The sequence below is a fragment of the Capricornis sumatraensis genome, chromosome 22, assembly GCF_032405125.1.
Source record: "Capricornis sumatraensis isolate serow.1 chromosome 22, serow.2, whole genome shotgun sequence".
Taxonomy (NCBI): domain Eukaryota; kingdom Metazoa; phylum Chordata; class Mammalia; order Artiodactyla; family Bovidae; genus Capricornis; species Capricornis sumatraensis.
In genome coordinates, this window is record NC_091090.1 from 14,138,294 (window position 1) to 14,151,017 (window position 12,724).

General features: G+C 51.9%; 1 protein-coding gene across 2 annotated transcripts in view; it reads left to right on the forward strand.

Moving 5' to 3' along the window:
* The window catches only part of SCUBE3 (signal peptide, CUB domain and EGF like domain containing 3), a 32,553-nt gene that overhangs the window by 8,574 nt on the left and 11,255 nt on the right, over positions 1 to 12,724 (forward strand). Inside the window, exons 2-6 of one of the 2 annotated variants that reach the window (XM_068960674.1) lie at positions 4,598 to 4,720; positions 5,702 to 5,827; positions 7,440 to 7,574; positions 8,561 to 8,686; positions 8,861 to 8,977. In XM_068960674.1, the coding sequence (XP_068816775.1) occupies positions 4,598 to 4,720; positions 5,702 to 5,827; positions 7,440 to 7,574; positions 8,561 to 8,686; positions 8,861 to 8,977 (627 nt within the window). The remainder of the gene's footprint in view (positions 1 to 4,597; positions 4,721 to 5,701; positions 5,828 to 7,439; positions 7,575 to 8,560; positions 8,687 to 8,860; positions 8,978 to 12,724) is intronic. The other variant, XM_068960675.1, reaches the window with a different exon arrangement.

Sequence of the window (12,724 nt, forward strand, 5' to 3'; positions counted from 1 at the left end):
GGCAGTGACGCAGATGCCCCCGGGGATATGTCTCTCCAGAGCCCCTGCTCCATCACATGTTCCCCTGGGGCGGCATCTCCCCACACCAGGCCTCCAGTGGGGCTTTGATAAGGGGACTGGGGGAGAGGACAGGGGTTCAGAAAGGATACTATGGGGAAGGTTGGAGAGAGGGAATAAAAATAACAAGCCTTTACTGAGCACTTACTGTATGCCTGCACTGCAGTACTAAGTACTTGCCAGGACTAACTCATTTGATGTTCCTGGTGGCCCCATAACCAGATGCTGTATCATTATTCCCATCTACAGAGGAAGGAGCAGGTAAGCTCAGAGGCTGGCCCAGGACCACACAGACATGCACGCAGCTGGCATCTGAGCAGACAGTCTCACTCCAGAACCCCCTTTCTCAAATACTCTGTCGTGCTGTTGCCCCTGGTCTCTTGCCGGCTTAGGCAAATAGTCTGTCACATTATCTGAGTTGGGAAAGGAAGACAGACAGCAGTCTAGCCTCATCCTGGAGATCCTGATGGAGCTGGTCTAAGAGAGTAACCACATTTTCAAAAGGGGAACCCCAGGGTGCAGCCACTGGTCTAAACCAATCCCCACCCGACAGCATCCCCTGGTTTGTCAGGCCAGCTCATAAACACCTGCACCCTGAGAGAATGAACTAAGATGAGACTGTGCCCATGGGTGCTGAAGGGATCCCCGCAGGACAGGTTGTGTGTGGGCAGATGTCAGGGGAGGGAGCCTTGAAAGAATGGGCTGGCAAATGGAGACACTGGATATGATTTGGGGCCCTACTTCAGAACTCTGTTTTAGGACTGTTCTGCTGCAAAAGATTCCATCCAGATAGTTGAAGGGTCCCTTCCTCAGTCAGTAACCAGTCAAGTGAGGAGAGCTGAACATGCCGCACAAGATGAGTGAGCTGAGGCAAACCCAGTCTCCTCAGACCTGGGACTCATCTGGAATAGGGCTTACTAGGAAGAGCTTTTGGGAAGACAGTTTTTGAGCTAGGTTTGGAAAGTTGGGAACAGTGCGTCTACAAGAAAAAAGAAAGGACTGCATCTCAAATGCAAAAAATGAGAAGTGCAAATGTGTGGAAAGGAATTGAAGCGTTTGGTGTTGGAGAGGGCAAGTCTCATGAGCCGAGAATGGGTGGGGGTGGTTGAAACGGCATGAAAAGCCCAACTGCCCGAAGGGTCTAAAGGCTCTCCCCGGAGGCCCGGGGTCTCCTGCAGCCAGCATCAGGGCCCACTCCAGTCCCTGCAAGCACTGGGTCGGCAGCAGAGGAGAGAACCAGGAGCTGATGTGGACTGTTGAAAAGCCCCAGGTGATTCAGAGGCAGGCGGGGGCCTCTAAGATGGCCCCAGAGGAGGAGCTTCCCGATGAGTATCCAAGGTGCCCTGCTGGCTGCTGGGGAAGAGGGCTCAAAGCAGGATAACAGGATGGTTATTAGTCCCTGGGATTGCCCTGTGCTCTGCACCTGCCTCTGAGACTCACAAGTTACCATAGTAGAGAGGGGACCTGACGAGAACATCTCAAACTTTGGATTCCATTTCAAGATTGGAATTAGTTGTTAAAAGATATTTTCCCCACCATGGGGGCACGTGCAACTAAATGTGGGGACAGAGAATAAGGATTTGGACCTCAGAGTGCTTTGTCTTTCTTCATGCATCTAACTACGCTTGAAATTTCCTTTCCCCTTCTAACACTTACCCAGCTTCCAAAACTCAAACTTGAGTCCCACTCCAAAGAGTTTTTTGGCCTACTTCAGTTCAGTTCAATTCAGTTGCTCAGTCGTGTCTGACTCTTTGCGACCCCATGAATTGCAACACACCAGGCCTCCCCATCCATCACCAACTCCCAGAGTTCACTCGAACTCACTAGGCCCAGGGTATTTCTCATTCAGAACTCCTAGAGCTGAATAAGGTTCCAATAGAACCTCCCATGCTGTTGGAAACGTTCCATACCTGTGCTGTCCACTAGGGTAGCCTTAAGGCACATATAGCTATTGAACATTTGGCCTGGGGCCAAACTTTACATTAATTTAAATTTAAAATACCCCCATGTACCTAGTCGGAGAAGGCAATGGCACCCCACTCCAGTACTCTTGCCTGGAAAATCCCATGGACGGAGGAGCCTGGTAGGCTGCAGTCCATGGGGTCGCTAAGAGTCGGCCACGACTGAGCGACTTCACTTTCACCTTTCACTTTCATGCACTGGAGAAGGAAATGGCAACCCACTCCAGTGTTCTTGCCTGGAGAATCCCAGGGATGGGGGAGCCTGGTGGGCTGCCGTCTATGGGGTCGCACAGAGTCGGACACGACTGAAGCGACTCAGCAGCAGCAGCAGCATGTACCTAGTGGCTACTATCTAAGACAGTATAGTCTTAGAGCACCTATTGTCTGAACCGATGATTTTATACTTATCATCTCAAGCTTCCATGTATTAGGAACCTAATATTTAGTAAATACTTTATTAGGTACTTTATACAAATTATCTCATCAACTGTTCACAGCCTCTCATGAGAAGGCAGCCCTACATTAAAGATGAAGAAATAAGAGAATCAGAAAACCCTATTGAGTGACAGAGCTGAATTTGAATTTGAGACTGAACTAACTCCAGAGTTTAGGCTCTTTCTATGATAGGGTGTTTCTTAGTACCACTTTGTCTTCATCAGTTGGACAGACTGATTCTCCATGCAGCCTCTTACTGTCTAAGGTCCCTCTTGCCCTCTCCCATGAACTAGAATCCTGTGCCCCCCTCCTCTCCATCCATTCACTTTGGGGTAACTTCCTAGGGTGGACCAGCAGGCAGACACCATCCCTGCAGAGCCTGAGGGAGGTGAAGAAAAAATAAATGTGAATTACAGCAATTAAATCACTGGGCATGGTGGGCTTTGCAGAGGGGGTCCAAGAGAGTTGGAGGATAGAATGCAGAGCTGAACAGAAGCCCAGAAGACTTGAGGCAGGTGTTTGAGAGCACTCTTCCAAATTTCAGTTCTCTTCTTAGCCCTAGGAAGCCTCAGTCCCTGCCCCTGAAGTACTTGAAATAAAAGATAGATAACAGATAAACTGTTTCAAGCTAGGACTCATGGGTGTCTATACACTGGAGCAATTACTGGTCCATTCATTTATTCAGTGAAAAATATATCAAGCACCTTAAGGATTTAGATTCAGTAGGTCAGCAATCGAGCCTGAGAATCTGCATTTGGACAGAAGCTAAGCAATTCTGTGGCCCACAGATCACACTTGGAAGTTATGATCATTTTCTGCAAGTAAACGAAAAAATGTTTTCTTTTTCTTGCAGGTTGCTATGCTATCCTGGGTTTTCCCAGTTCACAGCTGGAAGTGGTCTCTTCCTCTTCTGATCTTCTCTATAGTGGAGATTCTCAAGCCTAGCTGCATGTTAGACTCACCTGGGTAGCTTTAGAAGCCTACTGATGCCCACGTTTCAGCCCAGACCAGCTGACCAGCATTCTGGGGGTGGCACTTGGGCATCTCCTAGGGGAGCTGACTCTGATATGCAGCCATGGTTGAGGACCCCCTTTTTTTATTCTAATACCCTCACGGCACCCAAACATATCCTGCTTCATGTTACTCATGTGTTTCTCCTCTTGGCTGGGCTGAGTCATCTCTGAACCACCACAGCCCCAGTTATAAAGCATTTCAGCTGAAACAAACACTTCCCCCTATTTCAGTTCAGCTTTATGGGCATCATAACATTGCCCCAGAAGCTGCAGTCTTTTGCCCAAAGGTGATAAATTATTCTCTTTCCTGTGTCCTTTCTGAACATCGTCTTTTTCTGCCAGGTCTTGGGTGGCCCCTTCTTCAGCGTAGCTCTTATGAGTAGAGCGAGGTGCACCTGGGGTTAGATGAAAGCACTCAGGGTGGCGGGATGGATGGGCCTGGATGAGTCAGCTGGGGAGCTGCAAAGACTGCACTTATCAGGCTTTGGGTTGCTGGTGCCAGCCCCTGCCAGCTCCTAGTCCCTCCACTGTTGACAGCACAGGGGCCTCGGCAAATCTTCCGGGATGGAGCTTCTTTCCTTTAAAGATTCTTGGCGCCATGGTGGGCAAGTGGGAGCAGGCCTGGTCTCAAACAGAACTGTGAGGCAGAGGAAGATTCCTCAGATGCCCCGTCTCCCTTTCTTCCTCCTTTAATTACCAGCAGTCACTGGACACTGCCACTTGCCCAGAGGCCACTGTCCTCGTGCCTTTCTCTTCCCCTCCCTCTAAGCCTGCTCCTCAGAAAGGTAAACTAATTCACCCTAGGGTGAAAGTTTCTAATCAAGTTAAGTGTGCTACCTACCCAGTCCAAGGGTTTTTTGTTTTTAAATCAAAGAGTAGTGTTTCAAATGATGGAATTTCAGCTGTCATTGTGGATTAAGTATTTTTGAGGGGAGTGGGGGTTCTTTCTGAATTCCTGAAATTACAGGGTCAGCCCACTCTGAAATCAGAGAGGTGTGGGAGGCCACCTGCTTCTGGAGGGGTTGCTGTCTGTTGTAGAGGAGATGGGATTTTGCCCCGAGGAACCACCTTCAAGATACCCCTTGGGAGGCACCAAGAGAGGGTCTCACACGTCCCTTCTGCCCCTGCCAGATGTGGACGAGTGTGTGGAAGGGACTGACAACTGCCACATCGATGCCATCTGCCAGAACACCCCCCGATCGTACAAGTGCATCTGCAAGTCTGGCTACACAGGGGATGGTAAACACTGCAAAGGTGAGGCTGGGAGGGCACCTGGAGAAGGGAGAGCTGCCAGAGGGGGAAACCGTGCCCCCGTCTTCAGCTGGCCACGCTGTGCACGAAGCCCTGCACTCCCTGCTGGCGTGGGGACAGGGCTAGAGGAAAGCAGCTCCTTCCCAGAGAGGGTATTGTTTTCTAATTTGCACAAAGACACCATATATATACACTCAGGCCCGGGTGGGAACAGTTCACAGCCATACAACCTGACTGGGTGAGGGGATCAGGATCACGGGACTAAGGCCCCAGGTTCCCTGCTATTGGAACCTCTGTCTTTAGACCCTTACACCATGCCCCAAAAGTTTGAGAACAGACAATTTACCCTAGGGCAAATTCATACTATAAACAAACACATCTCCTCATAATTAAAGCAATGCAAATTAAAGCAGTCTTGAGATGTTATTTTAAATTTATGACCTTCTGTGTTGGTTAAGACCTCAATAGACAAGGTATACTCATTAATTCCCGGTGACATTATAAATTGAAAAGTGATTCTGTCATACCTAGCAGGAATCTTGAAGTCATTTATACCCTCCAACTCAGGAATTTCATGTTTAGGAACTTATTTAAAGGAAATTCAAAGAAACAATATATGAGAGAAGATGTTTTTGATGCATTTATGAGAGGAAAAATAAATGGAAGGAATCTAACAATAGAAAAAAGGGATTAATAAATTATGATGTAGCAACATAATGGAATATTTTGCAACCATATACAGTGATAATTGGAAAGATCTGATGGAAGTGTGAAAATGTTTATGACTGAAGTTTAGAATGCAAATAGCTAAATGCAAAATGGTTTGCAGGCTATGGGAGTAACTATGGAAACAGAGATACACACAAGCACACACACATACACAGAGGTTTTATATTTTTTAAAAAACCACCATAAAGCTGAGCCCAGGGACAGACGGTCAGGGGCATGCAGGTGGGCCCAGCTGCCTCAACTATTTGCCCACAGATGTGGATGAGTGCGAACGGGAGGATAATGCAGGCTGTGTGCACGACTGTGTCAACATCCCTGGCAATTACCGATGCACCTGCTATGATGGATTCCACCTGGCACATGACGGACACAACTGTCTGGGTGAGCGAGGGTTGAAGGGATGTGGGCAGGGGATGTCTTGTGGAGAAGGAGATGTTTTCAGCATTTCCCATTCTCAGGCATGGAGAGGAAAAGTAAACGAAAAGCTGCATTCCCACAAAATAGAAAACAAGGTCAGCCTCCCCTTTGAGACAAGATGCTGAGGATGAAAAAATCCTTCTGAATGAAAAACATTAAAGAGATGCTGCTATAAAGTGTTCTCAGGGGAAGGGCCAGGCGATGACAATAGTGGGCTTGGTCACAGCGGGTGGAGCATGGTGGGAAGGTGGTTTGGCTCCAGACAGATCCTGGCCCTGCTGCTTACTCACCATGCAGACTTGGGCAACAGGGAAGGTAATAACCACCCAAAGGGCTGCAGTGTGATGACACAATGTGTGTAAAGAGCCCTGTACCATCCTTAGGACATTGGTAAGTGCTCAGAAAACAGGAGGAATGTCATTGATGATGGTGCTTCCCTAAACTTAGGGTTAGGGTTCCAAGTCTTATTAACCTTTAGCTTTTAGGGGAACCCTATATAAGTCATCCATGCCCTGGGCCTCAGTTTCTCCACTGCAAATTGTAGGAAAGAACTTGGCTAGAGTCACAAAATCACCAGGTTGGACTAGAAGGGAGCAAACAGAAGGACGGAATGTAGGACAGGCTAAGAGGAGGAGGACGGGGATGGGGAGAAGTCAGGGGCGTAGGAGACAGGACGGGAACAAGGCAAAGCCAAGGATTCCTTGGCTTTTCCTCCAGGTGCACTCCTCAGTCAGGAGCCTGCGAGGCCTGGGCCCCTCTGCCCTTGGCCAGAGTGAAGCACAGGGTCTCAGGGCTCAGCAGAGAGGAGCGGAAGAGAAGGCCCTAAGGAGTCGGATGCCTTTGGAGCTAGACTGGCCCATTTGGGTCCCTCTCCGATGCCTCCTGCACCAAGGAAAACGGAGAAGGACTGTGAACTTGGGAGGGTAGTAAGGCGCATGAGATGGAGTCAGGGCACTGAAGCGGGAGCCCCAGGATGAGCCTGGGGATGGTGATTTGGGGTTGGTAATTAGGGTGTGGCCTGGCAGCTCTTTCCCCATCCCTCTCCGCCAAGCTACCAGACTTTGTTTTGTTAAACCAAAATAGGAGAAAGGCTAGGGAATGTGGCAGCAAGCCCAGGCATGGGAGAAAGGGAGGAAGGACAGGGCCATGGTCCTTCCACAGAAATGGCCCCTGCCCCGCAGTGAGTTGAGGCTCACTACCTTTCCCCACCCGGCCCCTCCAACCTCAGCACCGTTGCCAGAGCTCTTCCGCACGCAGAGCCCTGAGTCCCTGGCTGCTCGTCACAACCAGCTGCTCACAGGTCTTGCCCCTGACCAACCTCCATCCTTGTCTTCATCTCTGCTCCTCTCGCTCTGCCTCCTTTCCTGATCTCCTCTGCCTTCAGACCCAGTTTCAACAGGTGAGGGAAAGAGAGGCACATCCTCCCCTGAGTGAGCCATTCTCGCATGTCCCCTCCCCACTCACTTCCCTGAGCCTGGCGGTGGGATGTGAGAACCGCCTGGCTTCCGGCTGGGTGCTGGGTTTCAGGGAAGGCCCGGCTGTGCCCGCAGCCTCACCACCCGCCTGTCCTGCGCAGATGTGGACGAGTGTGCCGAGGGCAACGGCGGCTGTCAGCAAAGCTGTGTCAACATGATGGGCAGCTACGAGTGCCACTGCCGGGAGGGCTTCTTCCTCAGCGACAACCAGCACACCTGCATCCAGCGGCCGGAAGGTCAGCCTCTGGCCGGGGGGGCCGGCCCCGAATGCCCGCGCTTCTCTCTCCGTCTGCTCAGGAGCCCTCCCTCAGTCCCCTCAGGTCTACCCTCTGCTGCTCCTTTGGTCCCTGAACCCAGTCATATCCTGAGGGTTCCGTGGACAGATACTCTGGTAGAGTGAAGTCTGGGAGAATTCATCTGGGGCTGGGGGTCATGGTGGGATAGAGGCTACCCTGGGACATCCTCTGTGTCCAGATCTAAGGTGGGTTTGCTCCTCACTGTAGAGCATTGACCAGAAAGTTCACTTGGGCTTTTCCATAAGATGCTACAGAAAGACCCGAATGAACTTTTTTGCCAAGCCCAATAGATGGCCGAACCCTAAACCGAGGTCACCTGGCCTCGCCTGTGCCTCATTCCTCGGGTTGGACTGTGCAGTGTTGTCTGTTTCTGTGACTCCACCCTCACCTCCCTGCCCACCCCCAAGGGCAAAGACTAAGCCTAATTCATCTCTGTATCCCCAAAACCTAATATACTGCCCTGCTTGTAGTAGAAGCTTAATAAATATTTGTTGAATAAAATGTATAATAATGACCCATGCCAATTACTCCTCACTCACATGATAGATGTTATTTATCTTTTCCCAGTTTGACTGTAAACTCTTTGAGAAAAGAGATCATATTTTTCTGGGTCCCTCCTACATTTACCCAGTATAAGCACAGTGCTGGGCAACTATTAGACACTGTTTTTAGTTGCTTGATGGAGAGGGTGATCATGTAGAGTTTAGGGGGCCTGGGTGTATCATTCAGAATAGCTATGAGCTCTGCTCATTAGCACTGGCTCGATGGCCAGGACAGGGGGCCTGTGATGGGGAGAGTCAGTCTCTGTACTGCAGCCTCCGTGAAACTGTCCCAGTTCCCGAGGCCCATGGCTTCCCTTCTAGTCTCTCTTCCTCTAGGTGCCCAGGAGCACAGCACATTCACCCCGCCCTCCTCTTCCCTTTTAGAAGGAATGAACTGCATGAACAAGAACCATGGCTGTGCTCACATCTGCCGGGAGACACCCAAAGGGGGTATTGCCTGTGAATGCCGCCCTGGCTTCGAGCTCACCAAGAACCAACGGGACTGTAAATGTGAGATGACTGGGATGGTAGTGCGGGAGGAGGGGCGTGGGGCCTCAGCAGCAGGAGTGGGGAGAGGCGGGTGCGCGGGAGAGGCAGCTAGCTTCGAGGGCCAGATTCTGCGTTACAGAGAGCCGGAGTGCCCGGGGGAGGCAAGCTGACAGGCCTCCTGCCCTCTCTGCACAGTGACGTGCAACTATGGCAACGGTGGCTGCCAGCACACGTGCGATGACACGGAGCAGGGTCCCCGGTGCGGCTGCCACGTCAAGTTTGTGCTCCACACCGACGGGAAGACGTGCATAGGTGGGTGAGGCCAGTGGAGAACTCAGTCCACTTGCGATGGGGGAGGGGGGAGGGCCCCGGGGAACCAGGGGAGGGGGAGCATCGAGGTGGGGCTCAGGTGCTGAGCACAGGAGCACTGGGGAGTGGGCTGAAGCCCCCAGACGGTGGCAGGTCTAGTGAGAGTGAAGGGCTCACCCAACCTTCCTCCTCTCCCCACCCCTTGGTTCTGCACCGCTCCGCCCCCACCCCCCCACCCCAGGAGCCTCGCCGTCCTCTTAATGCAGGATGAAGTGTTGACAGGTTGGGAACTATCAGCTGAGGTGCTTGCTTGACCCCAGGCTGTGGTCAAGAAGGAGGAGAAAAGATGGGGCAGTTGGTAAATTAAGCCTGTCCAGAGGCCCTAGTTGAGTAGTGTGGTGAGATGCGAGCTGTCACAGCCCACTGTCCACACTCAAGCGTGGGACAGAGTGCCCTTTCCTGGGACAAGTGGGGTTGCCTGGCTCCAGTATCTTCCTCTTTCTTCTGTCCCTCCTTGCTCTCCTCCTTCAAATCTCCTTTCCAGTCCTTCCCCCTAGGCCCCCATGTTCTCCTCTCTCCTCCATATTCCAGTGGAGCTCTGCCTGGGGTCCTCCCATTTCTTCCCCAACTCTAGAATCCCACCCTCTCACCCTTACTTGGTCTTCTTAATACCTGGGCCCCTTTTCCTGAATCCCTAGGCCTTACCTCACATATCTTTAGGTCCATAGATGAGTTCAGTTCTTTGATTCCTAATTCCCTAAATCTTCAGGGTGTGTGTGTGTGTGTGTGTGTATGTGTGTGTGTGTGTGTGTGTGAAGGTCAGTTACAGAATGCTGAGAAGGATGATAGGACAAGGTGTTCCCTTGGCAAAGTGGAAATGAAAGTAGAGTCTGGGCAGGGGAAAGGCTGTGTCTTGGGCCGGGCAGAGGCAAGCTTGTCCTGTGGGCATAGGTGTTTATGAATGGCCATTCATCTCATGGGCTGCAACATGCTAAGGATGGGAAGGTGTGAACACAGTCATTTGGTGTGTTTATCAGAGACAAGACATTCTGTTTCAGAACCAGGCTGTCTCCCAACTCACTCCAGAAACCCCTCTGTCTCTGCAGAGAGCACTGCCTTTCCCCCAGACACAAGGACTGAGCAGGTGGGGCTCTTCAAGGCCTCCCTCAGGTACCTGCTCCAGAAACTTGCACACACAGTTCTAAAGTTCCTTAAATTCTCTCTTGCTACATGTTTCCCTTTGAACTAACTCTCTTAAACCTTGGAACATATTCGGGTCCTCATGTTGCCTTCTCGAGGCTGGTTTGTTCCAGCTCCATTCATTTTTTCCCTCCTAAGTCTAATTCCTCTGCTTTCCAAACCTCCTGCGATGCCCTGGACGCACTTACACACCCTTAGAGACTCCCAGAAGAAACTGCATGCAGCCCCCAAAGGAAAACTGCATGTGTCACGATGGGGCTGTGGATGGGAGGCCGGTCCCTCTCTGATGTTCTGTTTAGACAGTCCCGGGCATGGCTGCTTTGAACATACTCCGGTTAAGCTTGAGCTCTGCTATAATGCAAGACCCATCCACCCTCTGGGCCATGGCCAAGTGAGGCAGAAGAGAGCAAATGAGGCTGTTCTAAGGTTCTATGTCTTTTTCAAGTCCCTCTCCCTCTTCTCCAGAAGAACTTATTTTACCTTGACCTGTATCTCATTTTTCTCCCCAGCCCTGGTAGGAGGAAATGCCATCATCTGAGGCCATCGGGATGTTCAGATTTAGTGGGGAGACTGAGAGGGCAGTAGTTTAGCAGTAAGGGTGGGCGCCCTCTGGGATTTGGGATTCGGCAGCTTGTAAGACTTGAGGTTGCACCCCAGCTTTGCCTCTGGCATGCTGTGTAGTACTGGGACCATGACTGCCCCTCCCCGAGACTCCATTTCCCACCAGTTGCTTGGTGGGAGCCTGGCTTCTTTGAGGGTACCAGGCAGGCGAGGCTGGGGAATGAAGTGTAGGAGTCTCAGAGCTCATCATTTGGGGCCAGTGGTTTGGGCCTGCAGGGCGGAGGAGGAGGGTGGGAGGGGGTTGGGGCGCAGAGGGCCACAGTAGCTCTGCCCAGCATCTAAACAGCTTTTTTACAATGTCAAACAGGGGAAAGGCGGCTAGAGCAGCACGTACCCCCTCAGGCCGTTTCTAATGGTAAATATGTCTGCTCTCTCCGCTTGCTCTCACTGGCTTGCTAGGGGAAGGGCTAACCCGCTGGGGCTCCCACTAACCGCATGCCCACTGGGCCCAGCCTGACTGGGCTCCCCGGCAGCCTGAGCGCTGGGCCCATCGAGTGACAGGAGACCTGGGTCCCCAGGAGCTGGCCCAGAAGCCTTCGTGTTGGTTTCCTCTCTGCGATGCGGTCACTCTCCTTCTCTCCTTCCTCTCACATTCCTCTGTCCCAGCTTCTTCCTCACCCAGCTTCTAACACCTCCCCACTTCCCAACTGTCTGCCCCCACCCTCCTTCTACACAGCTGAAGACTGCGCCAGCTCCACGTAGCCATGCCCACAGTGCCACCTGAGATCAGGGTGGGATAGGGTTAGGCGCCATCCCCTCCTTAGGGTCTCTTTCTTGGGTTCTTAACCGTGTTAGCTCACAGTCCCAGCACCTCTTGTCCTTCTCTCCCACCATAACGGTTCAGTGCACGACATTTGAGTTCAGACAGACCTGAGCTTGAGTCCTGGCTCTGCCACCTTCTAAGTGTGCCTCCTTAAGCAAGCTCCTTTCCTCTCTGGTCCTCAGCTTGCTGCTAAGGCACTGCTAAGCCACTTCAGTCTTGTCCAACTCTGTGCGACCCCATAGATGGCAGCCCACTAGGCTCCGCCGTCCCTGGGATTCTCCGGGCAAAAACACTGGAGTGGGTTGCCATTTCCTTCTCCAGTGCATGAAAATGAAAAGTGAAAGTGAAGTCGCTGTCATGTCTGACTCTTAGCGACCCCATGGACTGCAGCCCACCAGGCTCCTCCATCCATGGGATTTTCCAGGCAAGAGTGCTGGAGTGGGGTGCCATTGCCTTCTCCAATAAAAGAGGGAGAACGAGAGTCCTCTCTCAGTGTTCCTGCGATAATGGAGACAGCGCACTGGAGCGTCTACTAAGTGCCTGACACAGAACAAGCACAGATTAAACCATGATTTTAATGCACGACCTGAGGAGCAAAGGTTTGAGGCAGCCAGAGAGGCCACTCGGGAGAGCTCTGCCCTGGGGTGGCGGGCAGGTTCGCCCAGCTCCTGGTCCAGCCTGGGATGACCCCATGCTGGCCCTGCTGCTCCCCGCTGGGGACCGCCCGGAATTGACTAGACTTGGTGCAGGCCCTCCGTTCCCCTCTCTCTGCTCTGGGGCTTAGAGGGCTTCTCATGCTAGGAACACTCGTGGGGCTGGCTGGGCTTGGAACCTGAAGCCAGGGTTCCCACCTAGCTTCCTCCCATGGTCTTGGAGACCTAAGGAGACTGAGGTGGGGGTGGCACACAGGAGATCCCACTGGGACCAGGACATGGCTGGGGACCCATAGATAGAGGTGGGCTTTTTCTGAGCCCTTGCTTTGCTCTTCTCCTCAGTGACGTGGGTTGGGCCTGAGTTTCAGGAGTCAGAGATTCAAAATGATAGTGCTCTCCAGTACGTTTCTCTCAGTTCTCTTGATTCTGAGATCCTCTCTTCTCTCTTCCACAGCAGAAGCCTTTTCTCTCTCTAATGGGAGACTTCTAAGCCCCACCCCCCTACCAAGGATG